This window comes from Anolis sagrei, chromosome 2, assembly GCF_037176765.1.
Source record: "Anolis sagrei isolate rAnoSag1 chromosome 2, rAnoSag1.mat, whole genome shotgun sequence".
NCBI lineage: Eukaryota > Metazoa > Chordata > Lepidosauria > Squamata > Dactyloidae > Anolis > Anolis sagrei.
In genome coordinates, this window is record NC_090022.1 from 100,101,096 (window position 1) to 100,127,710 (window position 26,615).

General features: G+C 36.9%; 1 protein-coding gene across 2 annotated transcripts in view; it reads right to left on the bottom strand.

The window, feature by feature from the left end:
* The window catches only part of CPEB4 (cytoplasmic polyadenylation element binding protein 4), a 77,417-nt gene that overhangs the window by 21,514 nt on the left and 29,288 nt on the right, over positions 1–26,615 (bottom strand). The window contains exon 4 of one of the 2 annotated variants that reach the window (XM_060765119.2): positions 1,553–1,576. The exons of the other annotated variant lie outside the window; for it this stretch is intronic. Within the exon in view, the coding sequence (XP_060621102.1) occupies positions 1,553–1,576 (24 nt within the window). The remainder of the gene's footprint in view (positions 1–1,552; positions 1,577–26,615) is intronic. 2 annotated transcript variants of the gene reach the window in all.

The window sequence follows — 26,615 nt, forward strand, 5'->3', positions numbered from 1 at the left end:
ATGACTTATGTGTTTGATATAGAAATGGCCAACCAACCACAGTAAAATTAAGTGTAAAGAATCTGATACGTGATTGCTATATATGGTACAGTGACACTTCCACCTCTCAAATCCCAGGTGTGAGCAGACAGCAGAAGCATTCACTGATGAAGTTAGCAAAGGAAGTCCCACATGCTTTTTTTACATGTGGAGTGAGAAACCCAAGAAGCCAACCCCTAAAGCCACAGAACCCAGACAAAAAGCAAAGGTCAAAGAAGCAGAAGATCTGCCTCCCCATCCCCTCCCTCTTGCCAAACAAATGGCAAAGAAACTGACTTCAGTAAAAAGCTGGCCCCACCACCACTATCACACACACACACAAAATTCTAGGAGCTAAATACTTGGAAATTTGCCAGTTGCTACCTGCTACAAAAATATCCAACAAAACTAAAAGCTGTTTCAAAGATCAGCACAACAATAATAATCATGTTTTTATCATCTGCACTTTGAAACATTTGTTTTGCTAAAGTAATGGTCTGAACACCACTGGTAGAAATCATTCAAAAATAACAACAATCTTTGAACCCACATTTCCATAGAGTGTTAATATTTTAACTCACCTAACAAATCCATTCTTATTATGGAGAAAGTTTATTATGGAGAAATTCTATAATGGAGAAACAGTCATTCTTTCCCCCTTTCCATCCTCTGCAAAAACCAGGCAATGTGGAGAAAGATGGAGAAGTGGCACACATCCAAGACTATTGACTCAGCATGCTCTTTCAGGGGATGCAGCCCTAGCAATGTGGTTTGCTCATTCCATAAAATTTAAAAAGCACCTAGGTGACTCTAAATGCCAGGTTCTATTCTCTCAAAAGATATAAAATATCCCCAAACCTATCATCCCCCCACAACTTGTTCTATAATGTTGAAGATCTCTTCAAAACAAAACCAATTTCAAGACACTAGGCCCTGTTCAGGTGGAGGGGCATTTGGTTTGTTCACAGATGAGGGCCAGATTAGATGATCAGACTCCAAAGGAGACTACTGTTTGAGCAGTATAAAGCCATCTATACCTAAGGGCTCAACAACTTAATAGGTATGAAAAAACACTGGGTCTTTGCAATAGTATATGATACGTTGGGACTACTTTAATGTTAATTGCAGTGGATTATGGCCAAAGTCAAATTTGTGGAAGAAAGACCTGGGAATTCAAGTCATTTAGGTGCTTCTCTAGGTTGTAAACCTCCACTCCATCCCATACACTGACTAACTTATTGTTTGATTTTGGTTTCAGCTCTGCAGCTGCCAACTCATTGTTTGACACACCCTTGCCCACTTCCACCCTCCATTTCTAATATAACTCTAATAATTTGGCCTTGACAATCTTATTTTGGGAGACACTACATTCAGTTATTAAAGATTACCATGGCATGCAAATTGAGGAAGCCTGGCTTTAAAAAGAAAATAAAAGAAATGAAAAGCTGCTTTCAGTCTTCCTTACACAAGCTTGTGCATTAGCTGTGCCATGAGACATTTTAAACATCAGAAAATTAAAGAGGAATGTTGTTACCTCGCCTTCTCCCATATGTCCTTGCTGCATGTCAAATGAGAAGAAAAACAGCCTTTCAAACATTGTTAAAAATGAATTGTTTCATCTTCTTTATGGTAGTTCAGTGGTTCTCAAGCTTTAGTGCACTGCAGAACACATCAGAACCTTCTGCCCATCTTTTGTCCTTGGTCGTACAATAAGGGATACTGTCTATAGCTGTTTGAGGCTCACTAATGCAACCTGTGGATCGGCAACTTCATCTCTAGTAACTGTTTTTCTCATGTTGCTGAAAAACAGCATACTTTGACCCTGTTCCTACCACTCTGTGTTTTCTAAGCTTTGCGCAATTTTGTTTCAGTGTACCAAACCTCTGAAATTAACAGTGTTCCCAGGAGAAAAATAGTCATATGGTTACAACAAAAACAGAGATAGAAAGCTTAATATTTAGGGGCCTGCTCTTTCCAGTTCAGCCTAGCATCTAGCACATTATTTGGTGAGCACATTATTCACAGATTAAGAATGATAAATGAAAACAAGTTGCCTTCTAGTTGTATCTCTGGGGCTTCCTCTCATTCGCTATTACTCAGCTCTGACTGGCCAAAGAGAATATATTGTTTCACTGCTCAAACATATACCCCTTTCTAATGGGCACATACTCTGGATTAATAATTAAGAAAAAATAGTGAGGCTACCATCTTGTAAAAAAGCTTTCAAGCATCAGCACACACTTCATGCACAAAGCAACAGCTAAGAATTGTTCTCTTTTACCTATGAACCCTGCAAGCAGAATTTGTTTTTATGATTTCCAGTATGACTAAGTACATAGCGCCTCACATGATAATGTCATCAGTCATAACTATCAGACTGACAAAACTCACACAATCAGTTATTTAAAACACACATCAACATACTGTTACAAACATTAAAAAAGAACATATGAACTCTCATTTATTTGTCCATCTCCCACAGGAAACAGCCTTTAGCAAAAGCTGTCTCCACCTTTCCAAGGGCTCTCCCCAAAAAGATTTCAGACATAGTCCCTCAATCAGAGAGTCAGGGAAAACTAGATTAAAATCAGAAGAATCCTCAATGGGGCAAGAACCATAGTGAATTGTCTGAAGTTCCTGAGCAGTTTGACTGATCAGTGCTTAAATCTCTATTTAACATTAAGTATTTTATTGTTTATAGATGTACTGAAGGTGTTTCTGTAATTCCTAAAGTAATAACCTTACACTATCATGCCTTGTGTACAGATGATCAAGTGTTTGCAGAGTGTCCCTTACCTAAAAAGCTATAAAATCCTGTCTGTGGTCTATACCTGGATAACTAAACCAAATGTGCACTCTCATGCTGGTCAACATAACTCTCATGCCCAATGAGGCCCACAAGAGTAACGTTAAATTGGTAATTTGCTGTTCTACATCTTTGTGTATAACTGTAAGAGTTGAGAAGTGTTTTTCCAGAGGCAGAACCAAGAATATAATGCAGGCATGTTTTCCTACTGAATGTCTCCAAATTGTGCAAGTTGAGATTTCTGAGACAGGCTGCATCCAAACCGTATGCATTAAAAATTTTATCAGATATATTCTGAACTATTTATTTGCATAACTGAAAATAAAAGATCATTGGTTTCATTCCAGTTTATATAACTGAAACCATGCAATAAACACTGTACTGGATGCAGTGTTTTAACCCTGTTTGAAACATCTCAACGCTTTTTAAGTATTTCTAATTCATATAGAATGGGAAATTTCAATTGCTGGCTATGCTGCAAGGCATTCTCAGCCCACCGGTACTCTTCCTAGGCTATTCACAAAAGAGTTTGACAGACAAAAACATCCATCATATTTACAGAAGCTTTTTTTCCACTATTTTTATTTATTTGAAAGAAATTTAGTCCCAGTTCAGATGACACTAAAATATGCTTTTCAACAAAGAAAAAGGAGGAATAAGTCTAAAATCCTTATAAAACAAAAAATCCTGTTAGGATAAAAGTGAGCTCATTTTAGTCCGACTATGCACAGCTTTCTTTGTTGGTGAACCCCGCTTTCATTCCTAAATTTCTCTCGGTACTAAAGAAACTACATGAATGGCTTGCAACTGGGAAAATGGTCTGTAACTCCATCCCTAACTCCATTAATTATGCCTGAAAACTGCAAAGTGTTTGATGAATGTTAAAAATTATCTTCTGGCATTCAGAATCAGTATAATGAAAAGCTCTATTATCTGTACTTTGTATAAGCAGATAAATAGTTTGGCACAATCATATTAAAGAGTTTTGCAAAAGTTTCGGTAAAATCCTTTCAGAAAAATCTCTTTTTAAAATGTGCCCGTTACAGAACACCACATTTTTTAAAAAATAAGATTTTTCAGTGTGAATATATACATATTCTTATATATAGTAATTGGAAGCATTTAGTTTTATTATTTGTATTTATTTATTTCTTGAATTTATACTTAAGCTTTTCCTGAGATATGATCCAATTTTAATCCTACAATAGGGCCTGAACATGTAAATATGCACCTACACGATTACAGACTATTTCTTCAGGCCTCCTTGTATTACTTCTCTCATCAACTCAATCATGACCATAAAATATATATTTGCGATTAGACCCAGGAACCCCAAAAAAATGTAATTTGCATACAACTTTGCCCAAGAACAAACTAAAAATACCAGAGCTGAGTATCAAACATTAAGCAATTCTGTTCATGATCAAGCATAGAGTAAGGAGAAGTCACAAAAATTATGCTTATATTAACTACTTGTCACAGAAAATCTCAGATGTGAACGACAGTCAGTGCTAAATTTAGTGATGGAACTGGGGAAAAAATTCTATTGAAGCTTCTAACATCAGTGAAAACACCTCAAGTCTTCATTTACTTAGGGCCACCAATATAGGACTGTTCTGAAGGAAAAGACGACATGACCCTTTTGGAGAATTTACAATGTGTGCAATTTATCTGAGTGGAAATGAAAGGAATTCACAGGACTTAAGCAACACCTAAAGGTGGATGGACAGGTAGTGCCAGCTGACAGGACAAAGAGCAGCAAGCTCAGCAGGAGAAACAGGTTTTGAAGAGGAACAGGAGAACAGAAGCTAACTGAATGAAAGGAGTTGCATCAGGTGGCCAGGAATTCTGTTTTAACATTACCAGGTACATTATGTACTACACACTTATGGTTTTGAGTGTCTCCACACTTAATACAGCCACACTGTTTATCAGGAATATAAAGCAGGAGACTTATAAAGTGTTGGACATCTCATTGAACCATAGTTCCTCTTGATCCTAAGAAAAAGCATGTAATGAGCAGGTTTTCCCAGGTTCAGTTTATAGCATAGTCGATTAAAAAGAGAACATAGCTGAGGAAGAACTTCAGCCTGAGGGCTCAGGAAGCAAATGCTGTCAGAACAGCACTTCTCAGCCCATGGTCTGCCTCAGTAAGTAAGCTTCATTCATTCAGGAACTTTTCTCCTGCAAGATATGCTGATGTAACCACAGGACAAGGTTGACTGCAATTTTAATTGTGCAACTCTATTCTCTGGAAGTTTCCTAAGTCAGGGTACAACAGTGAAATTGATAGAAGAAGCCACAAAACCACAGGCAGCATTCAATCTATCATAAAGTCTCCTGCCTCCCACAATTACATATATCTATGTTAAATGTTTTTTTTGTTTTTGGTAGGTTTCAGGTTTCCACACTGTCTGAATACCAAAGTATCAAGCGATCTATCAGCTCTTAAAACACAAGCCCTTCTGGAGAATTTTTTAAACAAAATCTTTGTTTATGAAATGAAAACCCAAGCAAGTTGCCTGGATATACTGCACCCTTCTTCAAGATGGGGACTTCCAGATGTGTTGATCAGGAACACCCATATATTTTTATCTGTTTATTATATCCCATCTTGAGCCTTGAGGGGAGATGGGTAACAAATACTTATCATTGTTGTTGTTGTTGTTGTTGTTGTTGTTGTTATTGTTACTGTTATTATCATTATTTCTACCAAAAGGCTCACAAATTTAAAAGCTAAAATAAATTTGGAAACTCAGAAAAACACAATATGCAAAACAGAAACAAAATTAAGGAAAACCCTAATATTAAGACTGGCAGTGTTTAAAATGGGAGAAACAGGCAGATGAAGCCATCTCCTCTGAATAAAACGCCATCTCTTAATAGCCCTCAGGAAAAGCAAAGTTTTTGACTGGTATGCAAACCCCCACAAATAGGTGGCACAAAATTCCCAGCATGGCAAAGCCGTGCTGCCATTGTCCCAGATCATCTTTTAGTGCCACAATACTTCAAACAGAGCAGGCCCTCTGAGGAAATCCTGAAGTACAGAGTGGTCCATATGAACAAAGGATACCCTTAAGGTGTTCTAGATCTCGATAATGCAAGCTTCTAAAGGTCAATGCCATCATCTTTCATTTAGCCCAGAGATGAACTAGTAGCCCATAAATTTTTTACGTTGTCATTTTGTGCTCCTCATGGCTGATAATGCACTGGCTCTGCATGCTGAACTGACATTTCAGTGAGCTTCTACTGAATGATACTTCACAGAGTACATACTGTACTCTAAAGCCACCTAGTTTAGAAATGGGCGAACAATCCAGAACATGTGCTGAAAAACATGACTGAGCTGAATGAAACTCTGAGCTCTTGAAATTTACTTGCAAAATAGTTTCTTGTTTAGTGAGAATTGTTGGATTTAAACAATAACACAAAGTATGGTTTCCATGACTGTGAGTTTTATCGTGATCTTTTATTTTGTCACCTCTAATTTATGCATATGGGGAAACATACACTTATCTACCACATATCTGTTTAAAAGCAAATGAAACTTTTATCTTTTGAACACACGTATATCCTTAATGCATGACACCTATGGTATACATTCCATTAAACAACTCTCTTCTTTTATTTTAATCTTTAATAGTATCCGAAAGCTACAGAAAAAAAATTCTGCTAATGAAAAAAGGGTAAGCATCACTTCTAGCACTACAAAAATAACAAATTGGGGCATAAGGGCAAAAGATTTATTTATTTAAAAAATGAAAATGAAACGCCAGTTACCCCAATTTGTTGCTTCCCCTTTAATGCTACAGCCGCACCACCCAAATCTTTAGGCTATGGCTCCTAGGATATCCCCAACTAGTATAAACAGAGGCCCTGCTTCTAGACTAGAGATTATTAGATTTGTAATCCAAACACTGACTTCTCTAAACTCAGGTCCCATTCCAAATATTGAGAGGATCCTCTGGAATTCAGGGATAACTATTTACAATATGAAGTCAGCCAAACAAATAAACAAACAACACCCCATGTTACACAAGTAGTGTTCCTCTTGAAGTTCTTTGTCTTCAACTTATTTTATCTGCGAAATGTATTATTTCATAACTTCAGGACCCATCTGATATGGCCATAAAGAATGAAGAGGATACTGACTTATTTGAATACTATAGCAATGAAACGTAGCTATGCAGTTTGAACACTATGGTGGACATTATCTTGTTGTTGTGATTAGACATGAATAACTCATTAATAACATAACATCATCTGGGCTATCCTATATTGGTAAAGATGAAGATGCCCAAAAAGTCTAAACACACCTGTTATTTGAAAATGAACACATGTTGATGTGATAGCCATGTGACCACAACTTAATTTCAAATCACTTTTAGAATCATAGAATAATAGAGTAGAAAGAAACCACATGGGTCATGTAGTCCAACCCCCTGCCATGCAGGAAATGCACAAGCAAAGTACCCCATCCAGCCTCTGTTTAAAAGCTTCCAAGGAAGCAGATTCCACCACACTCTGAGGCAGAGAGTTCCACTGCTGGATAGTTCTCACAGTAAGGAAGTTCTTCCTAATGTTCAGGTGGAATCTCTTTTTCTATAATTTGAACCCATTGCTTCAACTGCTAGATCCAGAGCAGCAGAAAACAAACCTACTCCCTCTTCCTTTTGGCATCCTTTCACATATTTGTACATGGTTATCATGTCTCCTCTCAACCTGCAGGCTAAACATACCCAGGTCTTTAAGATGCTTCTCATAGAGGATAGTCTCCAGACCTTTGATCATATTAGTTGCCCTCCTCTGGACACCTTCCAGATTGCCAATATCTGTTTTAAACTGTGGTGAGGTCTAACCACAGCAGAACAGAGAGGCACCATGACTTCCCTGGATCTAAACACTAACTCCTTTTGATGCAGCTCCAAATCCCATTGGCTTTTCAAGCTGCAGCGTCAATTAAAAGTGGCCAGTATATATTACTGCCTTATCAAAGTTGCCACTACATTTCTCCCTGTCTCTAACTCTTTTCTTCTACTATGCACATACCCAGAATTGAATTAAATTTATTCCAACTTTACATACTGCTGCAGTCAAGCATCTTGACTCCCCATATCTTAGTCTGTTATATGTCACATTATTTAATAATCATAGGCTATGGTCAGGTTATGGAATCAAAGATCCTATGTTTGTCTTTCAGATCCAAAATTTCCCATAATTTTCTTTTTTTTAAAAAAAAACCTTCATTTTGTGATTTTTGTCCTCTTAAATATCACATATTTAGTACTTGAAGGTAAGACTTCATGGTGAATTTAAAGGATTACTGCACCTAAATGAATGCTTCCTTTTCTTCCTGTTGTGCCAAATAACTGCCCTTCTTTCACTTTATTAAGGAAAATTTTGACAGTCATCATGAGGATGTTGAGTAAGTGTCAAAACTAGCACTAGTAGGGTAGGCAGACAATGTTCACAACGAATCCCATTATATGCATCTATATTTGATAGGTTGTCCAGACTGCAAACATTTTTTTTTCTTTTTTTACATCAAGGAATAAAATTGCTATATAGGAAGCAAGCAAATAAAGTCTCACAAATAATACTTGGGCAATTAATCCATTGAGCAAGATAAGAATTATTTTAGAACTATGAATGCCCTTATTTCATAATTTTACTACACAAAAATCTCCAAACTTTCAACACTTTTTCTTGTTGAAGTCACTGCCAGCTCTTCTCAAGATATTACCTATCCAATTTCAAAGACATCACTACATCACTTTGGAGTTATACCTTAAATATTATCAAATACAGGCCAATTATTTCCCATGTTATGATATGGAGTGATAGTCATTACTAACAAATAAGAAAATATTCATAGATAGAAAAAAAAATGAGGCCCTCTTTTGAATATTTCCATAAAACAAAGCTTTTTGTTAACTAGCAACCTTAGGTAATTCAGATAATCCATCTGATTATAAAACATGGTCCTGGAATAAATTGACCATGGATTCCCAGCCTAAATATAATTTCTAGTCTCAACAAGAATAGGCTCACACTGAATCAGTGGGATTTGTGGCAGTTATTGTTTTCCATTCACCAACTGGCTACACAAATTAAAGCTAGCTGGGACAAGCAATCGAATTCAGGCCATGGAAAGTAAGTAGACTTGGAAGATAGGCTAACAACTGGATGAGCCAGAAGATTACTTGAGTTGTAGTTCAGAAAGTAACTTTTCCAAGCTCCGAATGCACGTTAATGGCAATAAATTTCCAGACAGTTTCATTTCCTAACATCTTCCACTTAAAGTATCTCAGATCCATTACCAGATCATAGCACAAAGACCCACTCAGATAAGTTAAAACTAAGTCGAATAAAAATCTGACTGCAGAAGGAAGTTTCATAATTTATAAAGAGCTATTTGCCATTTGGGGCCTAGGTCTGGAAGTATTTTTCCAAATACTTCCATCTTCAGTGAAAAATGTATAGTCACATTTTTTAATTTTTGCAAAAAAAATGAATTGATTTCTACAAAAATCAGCCTGTGACCATTCCAAGATAACACAAAGCAGAAATCAGGTTTTGGCTAAACTTCCAGACATGATTTTAAAAAACAACAGCATTAAAGTTTTGAACAGTAACTACTCGCTGCTATTGCACATCAATTTCCAGGCAATTACTATAGCCTGAATCCCACACAGCATGGCAGGTTTAGACAACCTAAGAAGAGACATTTGGAAAAGTTTTCTAGTAGCTTGAGAAAACCATTCATTTACAGATACAGATGATGTTACTATCAAAGGCTTAATTTTCACAACTTTGTAACAGCATTCCTCTTCTAGCTGGTGCTGGCTTCCTCCCACACTTGCAAGAAATTTAAAATCATGGGAAGGCTATGTTCTTAAGGAGCTTTTGATAATAACTGGAATTCAGTTCCTATGTATGATTCACTTGCCAGGCTTGTTCTAAGATTTAAACTGGCAAGTACAAGCATGCCACCAGATTTAAACTACTGTGAATTTTGTTTGGAAAATACGAATCTATTCAGGAGGAAAATGTTTTGCTTTTTTGCCTATGGAAAGAAGAATCAATCATACACCAGTCAGGAATGTGATTAGATTTTTTTTCATCCACCTGCTTCAAATGCAAGGATCCTCTTATTTTGAGAACAAACAACAAAAATGGCATCAGAGTTAAATCTCCTGCCTGATGAATAAGCACAAGTGTACTGAACTTTTTCAATACTACAATGAGAAAAGGAGTGGTATCTATACTGTAATTCCAAAGGGATTCCTTTAAACATGGAAATAAGGTAATACTGAAATATGTTTAACAATAACCTCATCGTTCCCCTTGAAAATGTTATCCTAGTTATACAAAAACGGGAGCAATCCCACCATAAATGTACCCAGTATTTAGAGGTTTTTTTAAAAAAATATGATGAATGTATATAAATATCACTGATGAGTTGATTTGAAGCACTGCTCTCTAATGTATAAAAATACTCTTTTCTTAAAAAAAAAGAGAAGGTAGCAAAAAAAGGTCTGAAGCCAAGTTTTTCCAATCCCAGAACAGCACATGGCTTTTCTTCCCAAAATTAAAATGCAATCCACTCTGAAATATATTACCTATATATTAGGGGGGGAAAGTTAATTCCATTATGTTGTTCTCACCAAGTATCTACATTTATATAGTTTGCAATATTGCACCAAGTAATAGGTCAGATTTACTCTTATCAGTTATGTCATTGCTCCTATTAAATCCTCCTCAGTATTGAAGCATCCTATTGAATCTATCTAATAAACTTAACAATGAATTAAAAAATGATTACTGATTCATTCTGGAACTACCGACAGTACTAATTTTTTTTAAACGTTCCCTGAAAAAAAAACCACATACTCTTAGGTCTTTCAAAATATCACAGCCACTGAAAGAGTATTTCTGTATTTCCATTCAAATACCTGTTTTCAATTTTAGGGTGACTTTTATGATGGTTCTTCCTGTAGCAAGAGCTACCTCTGAACCCTCCAAGGTAATAAGCCTTTTTCTGTCAGTAAAACCCATATAATTAAATAAATCATTTTAATGGAATTCATGCATAATTTATAACCCAATACCTCTGTCCATAAAAATCCAGTACACTAAAATTTCAACTATACCTACAGACAAAAACAACCCCATCCACCCACCCACCCCGCCGCCGCCGCCAAAAAAAAAGCTTCCTCAGAATCATTGACCAACAGTTGTCCTGATTTATTGTATACAAGAAGAGCCAATGTGGTGTACTAGTTTCATATTTGACTATGACTCTGGAGATCAGGATTCAATTCTACACTCGGCAATGGAAAGCTGGTGAGTGACCTTGGGCATGTCACACATTTTCAGTCATAGAATCATAGAATCAAAGAGTTGGAAGACACCTCATGGGCCATCCAGCCCAACCCCCTGCCAAGAAGCAGGAATATTGCATTCAAATCACCCCTGACAGATGGCCATCCAGCCTCTGTTTAAAAGCTTCCAAAGAAGAAGCCTCCACCACACTCCGGGGCAGAGTGTTCCACTGCTGAATGGCTCTCACAGTCAGGAAGTTCTTCCTCATGTTCAGATGGAATCTCCTTTTTCGTAGTTTGAAGCCATTGTTTCATTTCCTAGTCTCCAGGGAAGCAGAAAACAAGCTTGCTCCCTCCTCCCTGTGGCTTCCTTTCACATATTTATACAGTCACAAAAACACTATAATGGGGTCATCTTCCTGTTGGCAAAAGTCAGTAATGACTTGGACACACAACAACATAAAATTGTACAACGGAGTCTAAGATAATATGAGGATGCCCTAATGATCTAAAACAGTGGTTCTCAACCAGTGGGTCTCCAGTGTTTTGGCCTATAACTCCCAGAAATTCCAGCCAGTTTAGCAGCTGTTAGGATTTCTGGGAGTTGAAAGCCCAGACATCTGGAGACTCACAGATTGAAAACCACTGATCTAAAAGGCCACAGATAATTTTGTTTAATAAAAGCTGTTTTGAGAGAAATTGCTATATGGCAATCATATATTAAGTCAGTGCTTCCTGAACAGTGTTCCACAAAACCCTAAGATTCTGAAAAAGCATTGTAGGGGTTCTGCAAAAAATATTTAAAATCTTTTTTTAAAATCTTTTTTAAAAGTCTGTCCTAAAGGATGAAGTTTTTATTGAAATTCAATGTACCACTGCTTTAAAAACAAAAATTGAATCTGTGCTACTCAATGACTATTGGGTAAAACTGTCACTGGTTTGTCCAAGCAATGTTCCACTTTATATCCATCTATTGGCGTGAAGCAAGCTTTTTAGCTTATGCTTACACCAAAAACAAATTTATGAGTAAGTTGGATGTTGCCCCTGACTTACGTATTCAGCTGTTAAATATAAAGTTCCATTTCAAAACAATTTTAAATACAAAAATGAAAATGTCATTCATCACTTTGGGTGTGAATCTATGCTTTTTTTCTTTATTTCCAAGTCTACTATATCAATGCTCAGAGAATAGGAGTAGACGAAAGGAGTAAGAACTTTATGGGTTCAACAAGTTTTGGGATAGAATTAGGGTTCCATGGTGGGGGGGGGGGATCCTGAAAACATTGCTAACTTTGTGATTGAACCTTGTATTGTTTTGGGACTTCGTTTTCTACCTTCTGTGACTGTGTTTTTGAACTGTGTGAACTTTGAAGCAGATTGCTGAACTTTGAGTTTAACCCGGATTAAACAGCGTTATAATCCGGGTTATATTTTTGTTGTTGGTATCACTTAGTTTTTGATGCCAAATTGCTGCTCTGACTCTCTGCACTGAAGTTAAGTGCTTTGAAAGACTATTTTTGTATAATAAAGCTGTGTTTGAACTCTTTATCTTGTGTTTGACTCTACTTAAGGCTTCTGGGTCTTGACATGGAGTACCTAGAAAGACCAAATATTTATTCATTGGTTCATGTTTTCTACGTCCTTTGTTCATCTTCGTATAAAATACTGCTACATTGCAATGCTGGCAGAGGATGGTACACAGAATAGCACTGGATATGCAGCTGAACAAGTGTTTACTAGAACAGCTGACATTACTACCCAGCAATAATGTTATTAGGACAGATGGACAGAACAGTTGGTGAGCTTTGTTGCAGGCCTTCTTGACATACCTATTTCTAGGTTGGTCCAACATCACAGCACTAAATATCATCACCTGAAATTAGGTGCCTTTAAATTGTCCTAATTCAATGAAGAACACATTTCTATATCTGTATCTTCTAACAAGTTATCACACCACCCTATCACACCACCCAAAAATAGCAAAAGCAATGCAAGCATGAACAGAAATGCACTCTCTTTATGAAAGGCACGCCTTTTTGAAAGATATTAACCACATGGGAGATTTCCCCCAAGACAGTCAGGAGATCAAACAATCACCTAATAATTCAACTCTTGGTTATTTTTTGCAGTTCACTTTTCCCAGTTTTAACTTCAGAGGAAGACTTGGGCAAGTCACGCATTTTCAGTCACAAAAAGCACCATAATGAGGTCATCTTAGCATTGGCATAAATGAAGAAAAACTACAGACTATGCAGTTGCTGTTACCCATTTTTGGTCTATTTAGCTGCTTGTGCTAACTTTATTTTATGCTTTATACTTATTTATTTATTTATGCAATGCTTTTGACACCGAATAAATAAACTTCGGTTTTCATATTCCCTATTAAACCCACAATCTTCTACTCCAATTTCAGGACATGAAATGGCAGGTAGGAATCAAAGTGGACCCTCTGCTAGAAGAATTGGGAAGGACTTAAAAGAGAAATAAATACGATAGGCTGAGTGATAGTGATCCATTACCCTATAAGCTTGGAGTAACTTGTGGCTCCCAGCTTTTGGACTAATGTGATTATTGGCTATGCTGGCTAGGCTCATGGGTTTCAATCCAACCTCTGGAGGACAATAATTTACTTAATATAATACTTCTTTCAAAACTTGTGCTGCTTGCTGTCTCTTTTCCCCACCTCATTGTTTGTTGACACAGATGCAAAGTTGGCTCCTTAGCAAATGTCACAGCTTATGCATTTGTGTCTCATCCTTGAGTGCCTCTCTACATCTGAAAGCATAGGAACATACTATTCCAAATAAATCCTATTAGGTGTTACTTATATTACTTCAACTTTGCTCAGTGTTGAACAAGAGATTTCATTGTTGCTTACTATCTACAAAACTAGACTTTAAATGGAATGTTCGGTATACAGCTTTATAGTGATCAGCTTATATTATGATTTACTTCACGAACTAATTCTTATTTAATATATTGTATTTTCCTTAATTCCCTTTTAATAAAAACTACAGAAACCTATTATACAGTACTTTGAAATGCTAACAAACAAACACTATCACCATGGGTCTGATGTTTACATTAAAGTAAAAAAAGGCAGTTGAGTTCATATTCAGAAGGCTAGATAGAGTTCTTGACTTTTCAGGCCTGATCATAATATGCAGTAAAATCTACTATCCCAAATAACATTGAAAATTCAAATGTTGTGCCCTCTTGATTTTGAAATACAGTTCCTATCACTTGCATTTCAAAGTATATGAAGGAGAACAGATTCAGTGAGACTAACTGATGGATTACATTAATTTACTACAATATCACATTAGCGCTCTAAAGCACTGTTTCCCAATCACCCAGTTTATTCCGGCATAGTTCTGGAAAATATAGTTTAAGGCAGAGCCTTTGGAATTCTCAGCCAGAGAAGTACTCAGCTTCCCTAAAGTACATTTCCCAGAATTCTGCAGGAGCCAACAGGGTGATAAGGAAATGCAAACCTGAACTTTAGAACTCTAATGTGATATCATCCAGAAATAGAACAGAACCTAAGTTCAGAAGGTGGATTCGAGGTTTCTTCCGAGTAGCCGACATTCAAATTTTAGCATTTTGTGTCTAAAACTATCTTCCTGGAATTAGATTATAGCAAGTACTCTAATCCTATAAAATATCTCCATCACAATGAAAAATCCTCCTACAGTTTTTTTCTTATTTTTTGTTCATGCTTCCATAGCAACAGAGCTATACTCAACAGTTAGCAAAATTCTATGAAGAATTTCTGGCAGAGGATTTTGATGCATTTAGGTCATCTACAAGTCTTATTTTAGCCATACAGACTGAAAAATTGTATTAATATACAACAGTCCATAGTTGATATGTGCTCAGTTCTTCAGTGAGAAGGACATTTAAAAAATGATAATTTCACATACATGTTATTTATTTCTCGTGTCCTTGGGCAAAGGGCAGTATACTGAGGACTTCCTACTAAAGTGGCCATCACCCAGGATGAAGCCAATTGAAGGCTGCAGAATAGAGGAGCAGTCATTTATATCCTAACTCCTGAATGGAATAAAACCTTCGTTTGGGCTACTCACTATGCCCAGCTACTTAATTTGAATTTTGTAGCTACCATTTCTCCTGCTTGCTTGGAGCCCATGCAACTGCATAGATTCCTGAGAGAGAAAAAATCCAAAACTCCATAATCATCAAAGATAGTACCCACCATATAACTTCTCCCAGACCCACATAGATACCCCTTGCTAAGATCTTCTAAATGAAAATTCTATTATAACCATTCTTTTTTCAAACATTGCAAAAGAAAGACCGAGGTCTTTCAGCAGATTGAAATGAATAATTTTGCTTCAACTGTTTCTCATATTTAGTGTCCTATACTAAATATATACTTATAGCCACAAGAACTCCCTAATAATTACCTTGAAATAGACACTGAGACAAACAGTGGAAAGAATTATGTACTTTGGTTCAAAGATAGAGAGGATGAATCCATTGCTATTGCTGATTTTTAAAATTATTATTCTAGCTTTGTGTATCCTGGCATTTTAAAGTTAGAAATGAACAGTAAAACAGTTACTCCAAACAAAAGCAGTAAAAACGGATATAGCTGATTCGCAATTTTACGTCCATTCCCTTCAAATACCGCTGGATAAGCAATCCAGTTCTAAGGGTAGAGTGCACAGCAGTCAGCTGTTTTCAAGAATGCATACAAATAAAAGTTCACAAAATGCCACTGGTGCGGAGGCAAGCATTGTTTTGTTACTCTCAATGTTACAGTACATAATAAAGATTGTTTGCCAAACTCATACAAACACATTCTATAGAGCTATTTCAACAGTCTATAATCTCATTCAGAATCTGTGTGGGGGAAAAGACATTGAATTATTAGGCAAAGAATTGAGGCAGAAACTGAACAGGAAAGAAATTTCTTAGGTCTTGCAAAGCTTCTTTTTAAGTTGTATTTCTCACTCAGCTGATTTGGCATGCATCCACACAACTTTGTTAATATCATTCTACAAAATCCTAGGATTTGTAGTTTGATCAATAAGGTAAATGTTTCTGCTAGAGAACAACAGTGCTGTAGGTATTACAAGTTACTTATAGCTTTCTCTCACAGAGAACTCTAGGAATGGCTTAGTTTTAATTGCCATTACAAAAATAAATCAGAGCACCCTGAGATGAGAAATTAAGTTGTTCACTATAAGTGTAGCTTTGACAGTTCCATTTGACATTATTATCTAGGCCAATGCAGTATAGTGGTGGTCTGTGGAGCATTGCTGGCTCCACAAAAAAAGAGAATTCTATTCTGAGAGACAACTTTATTATTTTGTATCCAATATTTCTAAACTTCATTATAAAGGCTGATATTCTGAATTGCCTTTTCCTGCACAGCAATATTTTCTAGCAGGAACATTGAAAATCCTTCAGAAACCAAAAATGGGAAGTAGATTTCATCACAACAGCAGTTTCTGAACTCATGGGCTATTAAGCAGCCTGCTGGACATTGCTCAACCAACTCACAGTATTCTTGTTACTTGATTGGTTCTATTCATGTATATGGCAAGCAACACTTTTCAAGATTAGTTATATTTGTTGGCTTCATGACAAGTCCAAGGTAGTCTAGATCAGGGCTTGTTAAGCTATCTGACGTGAGTGACTGTTTCCTTTTTCCCAGAAATGTATCACTGACTAGCAGCCAATAATGCGTAGGCAATACTCCACAGACCACCACTATACTGCACTGGCCTAGATAATCATGTCAAATGGAACTGTCAAAACTACACTTGTAGTGAACAACTTAATGGCAATATTCACTAAGATACTGACTATACTATACTTTTATAAGTAAAAGTATTAAAGTAAGCAAGTAAGACATTGACTATATTATCATTAGGTGGCAATCCTATTTATAACAATAAATCACCATTTCACAGATGCTTCAACAAAATGTAAGTTTCTCATGCAACCACTTTGACCCAAGCATTTTTCCCTTATTTTGGAAGATATTAAAGAATCTGCTTAGTAAAAATGTATTATGCACAGATTCAAACTATGATTACCACAGTAAAAAAATGTTGCAGAAAGCTATAAATACAATGGGTTTCACTATCGATTAGGATTTGATTCCAGGATTCCACATGTATACAGAAATCCATGAATGCGCAAGCCCCATTACATACCATGTCCTAATAAATCGGTATACCTTAGATAAAATGAGAAAGTCAAAATTTGCTTTTGTGATATTTGTTTTTAGGGGGAGTTTAAACTATGGTTGGTTGAATCTGTGTATATGGACGGGCAACAATACAAGTTCATGCATAAATATTTTCTTCCTTTCACATAACTCTAGTATTTGGAGTAATCTAATGAAGCTGAATGACAGGAGATACACAACAAATAAAATATAGTACATCTTGGCGCAGCATACATAGAAAGTATAGTGAGTGCTAGCTACCACATAACTTAATGAAGGCCAGAGATTTGGTTGACTTTCAAAGGGTATCAGATAAATGTATGTAGACTAAGCCTATCAAAGGCTACTAGTCATGATAGACACATTACTACCTCTAATGTGAGAGACAGTATGTTTCTCATTTTCAGCTGCTGCAGAAAACAACAAGGAGGTTGTTACTGCCCTCATGAGATGCCTCTGGACTTCCCGCAAGCATTTGGTTGATCACTGCAGGAACTGGATACTTGACAAGATAGGTTTTTCATCTGATCAACCACTGTTTATTGTCCTTAAAATAAGAAGTTAGAGGTTCTTCAAAGTTAAGACTTTATGGGTAAAAATATTAAAGTGAGTTAGTATATTCAATGATTTAAGACTTACTGAGAGGATGCATAATTTAAGAGTATATTAACTTAGATATATATATAATATATATATATATATATAATCTCAACATAGGATCAGGATAATTCATTAGGACTTAGTCTGAAGTTTTGACTTTACATCATGTGTGCAAGGATATGCTGTTGAAAAGTTCAATATAACATTGAACGGAGTGCCCTAACACTTTCCTACACCTTTAGCTACACTATAAGGATGTTTATTTTCCTCAACATTTGCTCTAAAAATAAGGATTGTTTTGCTTCTTCATGATAATGTCAAATGTTACATATTAGGCCTGTGCAATCAATGAAAAAATGTTTCAATATTCATTACTAAATTACAGGGCAAAATGTCAATTCCAAAGTGTTTCTAAATTAACATAAGGGTCCGTATCATAAGTACAACAATGTAATGAAATTTTCATTACTTTTCTGTTATGTAATTGTGCAAGTGGGGAAGCTTCTGGGGCTCCTTTATCCCTCATTTTTAGAGCTACTGGGATGAAACTTGCTACAATTGGGTAACACATTTACCACCACCACCACCACCACCAACCCCCCCCCCCCCCCCAGTTTCAGAACATTTCACACATCCACTGATTTTTGGGCCTTTAAAAAAGTTGTTTTATGAACAACTTTAAAAAAAACATAACCAGGGCATCATTCCCCCCATGTTTCAGAAAGATTTACACATACACTGATTTTTAGGGAATTCTATACAACATAAACTTAACTGTAGTATTTTACTGGAAGTCCCCAAGGACCATCCAGTCCAACCCACTTCTGCCAGGCAGAAAAAGCACAGTCAAAGTACCCCCAACAGATGTCCATCCAGCTTTTGAAATAACAACAACAACAACAACAACAACAACAGAAACCTACTAGGTCACTATCTCTCAACTTTGCCTACCTTACAGGGTTGATTCAGCTCCCAACAATCCCCTTTTATTTCGAAATCTCTTTAGAGAATGAACACCAAAACTTTTAGAGAGGAATTCTGGGAAATGTAGTTTGGGAAGGTGAGGACCCCAGTGCAGAGAATTCAAAAGGCCCCACCCTAAACTACAATACCCAGAATTCTGTTCACTTTAGAATACTGGGGCTGCCATCATTAAAGCCTCAATGTGATGGTCTCTGCCTGTCTCTCTCTGGGCCGGTTATGTGTCAGAGGGGCTTCTTCTTGGCCTGACCATCCAGCCAGGCATCCCTCCTGCTTCCCCACCCAGCCCCCCCTCGCCACCCCCTTTGAGGAAAGAGCCTCAGGACCCTTTGGGGGAACCAAACCCAGTTCTTTTGGGGGAGACGTGGCCCCCGTGAGGGAGACCTGGAGCCATATACAAGACTTACATAACTCATCCAAAAAGTCATGTGAGTGTAATAATAATAATAATAATAATAATAATAATTTATTTATTTGACCAGTCATATGACCATTTCAAAATACAACACGAATAAAAGGCAAGGCAGAAAGGAGGGGACAGCAGCTGACCTTCTATTTACAGTCAGAATCTTATTTTCCTGATTCTTCTTTCAGGAAATGTGCTCTTTTCTTGATAGCTTTCAGAATAAAAAGGATTACTCTGATGATGGTAGACCAGTGTTTTGAATCTTAAGTTTTTGCTAAGCCGCCATTCGTGTATTTTAATATCATGTCGTAGGTATGAATCTTACAAAACAGATCCAACATAGAAGGCAGAAATGACTTTCTGCACAGCCTTATTATATATTAGACAGGTTTCAAAGAACTACTTTAGTTATTCCTAAGTGTTTGAGTAAACCAAGCAAAACACATCTTCCTCCTTCGATATGGAAAACAGCAGGTTTCATTTGAATCCAAGTCACCCCTTCTACTCTCAAATCACAAAATCTTCCATTTGTTTACTGTAATATTGCAATATTGAAGATTTCTATTTCCTTTTTAAATTTCCCAACAATAATGTCAAAGGTCTTCTTCAGCACTTTTAAAGAATTACAGCTTGTAGTTATTTATCAAAGATGGAAAATATTAGTCATAACTGTCTAGATGAAATTAAAGAAGCTTCCTTTAAAATTTCACAATCAAACAATATAATTTTGGTTAAGATATCAGTCACAATATATTTCATGTCCTGAAGCTCTAACATGAGCGAGTTCCTTCTCATATCTTTGCTCATCACTCTTATCCAGTTGGCAAAACATAATGCATCATCTTTCTCTCACATGTATTATTTTAAAAAAAAATACTGCTAAAATTATACCTTGTCTTTCTCCCATAATTGGGACTGATGATAGCATACAATTTAAAAAAAAGCTAAAACATACAAAAAGTGACTATTAACATGATTCCAAATTACACTTAGAAAATACAATTAAAAAGTTGAAACAATTATCTCTGAAACAGTACAGTCCCCTTAACTCAGTCTTTAAAAACTTTCCATTGTAATGTTCTTTACTGACAAAGCCATCTCCTAGTTTATCTGCTCACACAGTACAGAAGTTTCTCATTCCTGCAACACACTTCTCTTCCTACTTGAATGTTACACAAGTATTCCATTTCCTCTTTATGTACCCAGAAAGCCACCTTCTATTAAAGTGGGTAGAAAATACTAAAAAAAATCCACAGTAAAAAACTAAGCTATCCCCTGCCACCCTAAAATGAACAAAACTGGTAATTGTCAATCTAGGTATTATCAATTACATGGACACAGAGGTCCAAATACCATTGATCTGTAGTTTGACACACTCAACCATGTCTTAAAATTCTTTGTGTAACAAATGTTCAGTTTAATCTCATTTCTTGAGGTTCTATCATATTTTGTCCCTCTCCCTGATAGTTCAGGCTTAAGATAGGCCTCTTTTGAAACAGGAAATTATATCTGATCATTTGCTGCTTTAAAGGATATTTAATGAGTCAAAAGTGTCTTTCATGCTCCCTAGAAGGAATTTGAAGGCATAAAAATGATCAGGCGTGATGGGCTGGTCCTACCTCCAAGTTTTCTTGGAGACTAATGAGGCTTTTAGCTTACCACAATTGTCTACCACAGGTCTACAGTTTAGTCAGTTCAGAGGCATTTTGTCTGTTGTAAAGAAGGTAGCAGTTTAATTTAAAAAAAAAAAACAAGAGTTGCCAACCTTGTTGTTAGACATCAACTCCTCAAATCTGTATGTATTAGCTGTACTCACCAGAAACTGAGAGCAGATGATCAAACTTTGGGAACACAGCTTTGGAACAAACTTTTTGAATAAGGCCAAACTTTTGCAGAGCTTTAATGAACTGTATGTTATTTGCCCCAGCTACAAATAAGCCAGTCATTTGTCTTTGATGTCACACACTGGTGGCTATGGCTTCCTGAGCATCTGGTCAAAGGATGTTCAATTACTTAGTAGTTGCTGTTTTACTCTAACACATGTTAATGGACACATTATACACCAACCACAACAGAGAAATTATCAGACCACACAATCACTACATATAGATAATAGGGCTGGGCGGTTTCGTTTCGTTAATTCGTAATTCGTTAAAAATTCGTTATTTTTTTTATAACGAAGCGATAAAGAACCATTCTGGAGCAACTTAAAAACGAAACGAATTTTTAAATTCGTTTCGTAAATGCTTCGGATTCGTTATGTATTTGTTTCGTTATCGGTTTGAGGTCGTTTCGTTATTATTTCCGCATGTCTGGGGCAAGTGTTATAGTTGTTTTTTGTTTAATTAGTGTAAAAAAATTATAATATCGCACCAACAGTCAACAACAGAGGGAGAGGGAAGCTTCAGAAGTTCCCCCTGTCCCATTTGGAGGTTTTTTAGCGTATTGCGCGGTCGCGTCCGCCATTAACGAATCGATTCGTTATTGTTTCGTATTTGTTTCGTTAATGTTTCGTAATTTTTTAAACATTTACGAAATTTCGTAAATATCGAACTTTTTAAAAGAAAAATTTCAGAATTCTTTTAAATAGCGAAACGCAAAACCCCCCAAAAACGAATCGATTTTAGAAACAAATTTTTCCGTTGTTACCCAGGCCTAATAGATAAGAATCCTCCAAGTATAACAGGTGCTTTTCAGAAATAGCAAAAAACGTAAAGCATTACAACAAGAATGATGGATTCACCTCTGCAGTAAACAAAATGAGTATAAAGCAGTCTTCTTTTCTGCACCAACACTTACTCTACGATGCTTTCTCAAAAGGAATCCTTATAAAGGTTTAAAATCTAATTACTTTTCAGTTCAGTTATAAAACACACATACTTCAATACTTGCAAAAGGCCAACAGCCTCAACAACTCTATGCTCTAGTTTACTTCACATGACACTGAATATCATTCAGCTAGTTTGAAGTCAGCATTGTACAATTGTATGCACTCTTTGTGGAAAAAAACATAAGAAACATAAGAAACCTTGAAACTCTCAACTTCTCACATGCTTTTTTAACAATTCATTCCTTTTTGGAATGTAAATCCTCACTTATCTTGTTCATACATTCCAATATGCAAGAAGAAAAATGTGGAAATTTCTTTCATGAGAAAAAAAAATCCTTCCTATGAGACAGTACATTTTTAAATAAATTTTAATGTGATCATTTTAATGTGAAAAAAAATGCTTATTTCACAAAACTGACCAACACATTTTGAACAAAATAAGAAAATGTTGCTATATGAGCTTTTAAAAAGCAAACTAATTTAAAGTGTCACCTGCATCTTTTTTATCAATAAGCTTGCCCTTCTGTATAGGAATTTTGCTACAAAAGGTGAAAGGGTTCAGTGTTGCATGTTTGTTTAGGTTGTTTTTGGGTTTTTTTGCAGGTACCTTGCGCAAAAATGAGGAAGGAATAATAAAGGGCTCGTTCTCACTCTGTCATCAGTTTCTCAACAGGTGCCTTGATGCATTGAAAGGTTTTTAAATTATTGCCCACATACCTAACCTTGTTGTCAGCAAAATTACATTTCCTTGTGTAGCAGAGGTGAAAAAAAGTCCTTCCTTCTCTAATTCCTTCCTTCCTCCCTTTTTCTTTTCCTTCCCTTTCTCTTTCTTCCTTCTCTGCCTCTTTCCTTCCTTCCTTTGCTTTTTGTTTCCATCCTTTCTTGTCTTTCCTTCCTTCACTCTCTCTTTCTCTTTCTTTCTCGTCTTCCTTCGTTCCCTCTTTCCTTTCTTTCCTTTCCTTCTATCCTTCCTTCTTTCCCGACCCATTTCTTTCCAACCCTCTTCTTTTCCTCTTTCTCTCCTTTCTTTCTTCTCTACCTCTTTCCTTCCTTCCTTCCTTCGCTCTTTGCTTCCATGCTTCCTTCTATCCTTCCTTCCTTCTATCCTTCCTTCCTTCCTTCTTTTCCCCTTCCTTCCTTCCCTCCCTCTTCCTTCCCTTTTTTTTCTGTATGTCATTTATCTTTTTGTCATTTATCTTTTGGGGTTTTTAAAGTCCTTTCCACTGTTTTTTTTGGGGGGGGGAGGGGGTTATGAGTGACGGACACTCACTGGTCTGTTAGCATTGCTGTGGCCAACCTTCCCTTTTTCTCTCTCTCCTTCCTTCCTTCCCTCCCTCTTTCCTTCATTCCTTTCTCTTTTTTTTCTTTCCTTCTCTCTTTCCTCCCCCCCCACCCTTTCTTTACCTTCTTTCTCTCCTTTCTTCCTTCTCTACCTCTTTCTTTCCTCCTTTCCTTTGCTCTTGGCTTCCATCCTTCCTTCTCTCTTTCCCGCCCTCTTTCTCTCCTTTCTTTTCTCCCACTTTCTTTCCTTCCCTTCTCTATCTCTTGCCTGAGCTCCAGCAGAAAGGTAGGCTTGCAGGGCCTTGCTCAACCAGCGCCGCCCCGCCCCTTCTTCTTTCTGCCATGGCTTCGGGGCGCCTTCCCTGTTTGGTGGGTGGGCATGCAGGCAGGGTCATATGGAAGGCACCCTGGAACTGAGGCAGAAAGAAGGGGCCAATGTGGGTGAGCAAGGCCCACCTTGAAAAATGCCTCCTGCCCCCGCCAGGCCCTGAAAGGCTGAGTGCTGTAGAACACCCTTCTTGTCGGCACCCAGGCAAGGGAAGGTGAAGCCTGGTGAGCAGCGTCCACATGAAGCAGCCACACACCCGTCTCTCCAGGGGGAAAAGGAGGAGGAGAGGTCTGTGTTTGGTGGAGCCAACAAAGAGGAAGGAGGGCCCACGCATGCAAAGGGATTCCATGGCGAGGCTCCTCTTCCCTCAGAACGGTTGGTGCGTCAGTCTTCTTGCGCGCAGGGGAGAGGGCCTTTTGCGCATGCTCTGTTAGGTATTGGGGGGGGGGGGTATTAAAGTCATTTCACCTTCATTTTTTAAGATTTTTTTGTTTGGAAGACATAGATCGGATTAGAATGTGTTTTGCTGCCAAATTTGGTGCCAATTCGTCCAGGGGTTTTTGACTTCTGTTAATCCCACAAACAAACATTACATTTTTATTTATATAGATGTTATATTTGTTTATTTGTATATATAATGTGGCATTTAATTTTGCCATAATCTGCAAGATGCCCTGAGTCCCCTTCAGAGTGAGAAGAGTGGGATATAAATATATTAAATATATCAAATAAATAAATAAATAAATAAATAAATACATTTTCCACTGGGATTTTTTTTAAGGGATCTTTATGGGCCATGTGCACAAAATGAAGCCACCATCTCTTCATTTCTCTCTAATATCAGAGTTAGAGGCATCTAATGATAGGCAAAAGAAAATATTTCTTTCATCAACAGTCATGGAAGTAAAGATGTATTATTATTATTATTATTATTATTATTATTATTATTATTATGTTTCTTTATACCCCACTTTTTCTCTCTACAAGCAGACTCAGACATGGTTTTGGCTCTTTTCTACTGAAAGGCCCATTTGCAGTAGAGACACTGTGCTACTGAACATCAGTTAGAAGGGAGACTTATTGATTTCATGCCCTGGTTGTGAGCTTCCCAGAAATTCTTGGTTGACCACTGTAGATTACATGAAGTTTTGGGATGGGCCAGGAACTTGAGATGGGCTTCCTCCAATAAGCTGCTTCTTTATACTTCATTATGCATATAACCCGCTTTTTTATGCACAAAACTGAGGAAGCAATAATAAGGGCTCATTTTATTGCTGCTTTCGGACAACTTAATATTTCAGAGCCACACATGTAGGCCCATAGCCAGAAAAAAAAATCAGGAGGGGTTAAAACTTTATTTTAGTAAATCATAAAGTGTGGGTCCACAGCACAAAATCATTTAAAATTCTATTACTTATTAAATATTTTATATAGACTTAATTAAATCAAATTTCTATTTTAGCTACAAAGTTCAAAGTCTAAAAAAACTGAAAATGACTCTTAATTGTAATTTAGTGGTTACAAAAGAATACCACAATGCCTGTTGGAAACACTTGAAAACTGTGTAAATACACTTTGACAGAAATCAGGCTCCATTGATAAACTTCAAAGGACATTCAAAAGAGCAAGTCCAGTCAGTCATTCTTGCCCCATTATGCATCTTATGTGTTTTCAAAACACTACAGGTCAAAGTCTTCCATCAATGTGTCAGTATCTGGAAGGCATTTATTGTAAAGTTCTGTGTATTTGTTCAAGCTGGATTTTAAATTGCTACAATGAACAGGCAGGAACACTTACAGTTCCTGAACTACTTCTCTGTGCCTTGTAAACCTTTATTGAAGCTGACTGCAGAATAAGTCTAGAAATGGGATGTACATATTTAGCCTATATTTGTTTGGTGTCAGTGAAGTTGCATGGATGTTGCTTTTACCAGTCTGCCTTGCAAGGAATCCTAATTTCACCACCCATAGACTCTACCACTGATATTGCTGTGTCAAAAGTCTCCTGAAATTCTTTCACAGATTCCGTGCACATTTCTCTGGCTTTTTCTAAGAGACTGTTGACATGTTACAGACGGCTAAAATATCCATACCTACTAATGTTTTGCTAAGCTGAAGAGATGATGACAGAAGTTTTCTTATGATGCGTATAGTTAATACAAATTCAGCATTCAGAACAGCTAGAAGATGCCCAGCTTGGGAAGAAGTCTCACTGTTGTATAGAGTACTCTCTTAGTTCTTCAAGTGTTCTCACCACTACACTGTACAGTTCAACAAAATGTAACACTGCATAATGTTGCTCAACCCAATGGGTTTCACAAAATGGTAACAGGTTGTTTTCTCTTGATTCAGGGAAACAGTTTATATATTTCTTCAACAATTCTAGTTTGAGGGATGGTGCTCTGAAGAAACTGCGCTCAGATAATATTGTTCCTTGGCCATTTCTGACAGATGGGGTGTGGCAATTCTTTGCTAAGGCTAGACTTAGTGAGTGAGTACTGCAGTGGATGTAGACAGCCATTGGATACTTCTGCAATGTAACTATGTGCACCACTAATATGACCATTCATATTAGCAGGTCCATCATAATCCTGTCTACACAAGTATTGCAAGTTCAGCCCATTTTTCCTAGTGTTTTCAAAATAATGCCTGCAAGTCCTCCACCTGTCATATCACTTATCTTCACAATGCTTATAAAGTCGTCTCTTACTCCTGCAGCTTCAACATCAGCATGCCTTACAGAGAACGATAGCTGTTCTGAGGTACTCACATCTAAAGCTTCATCTGCAGAAACAGAGAAACACTGTGATGCACTGCATCTTTCACCAATTTTGGACTAT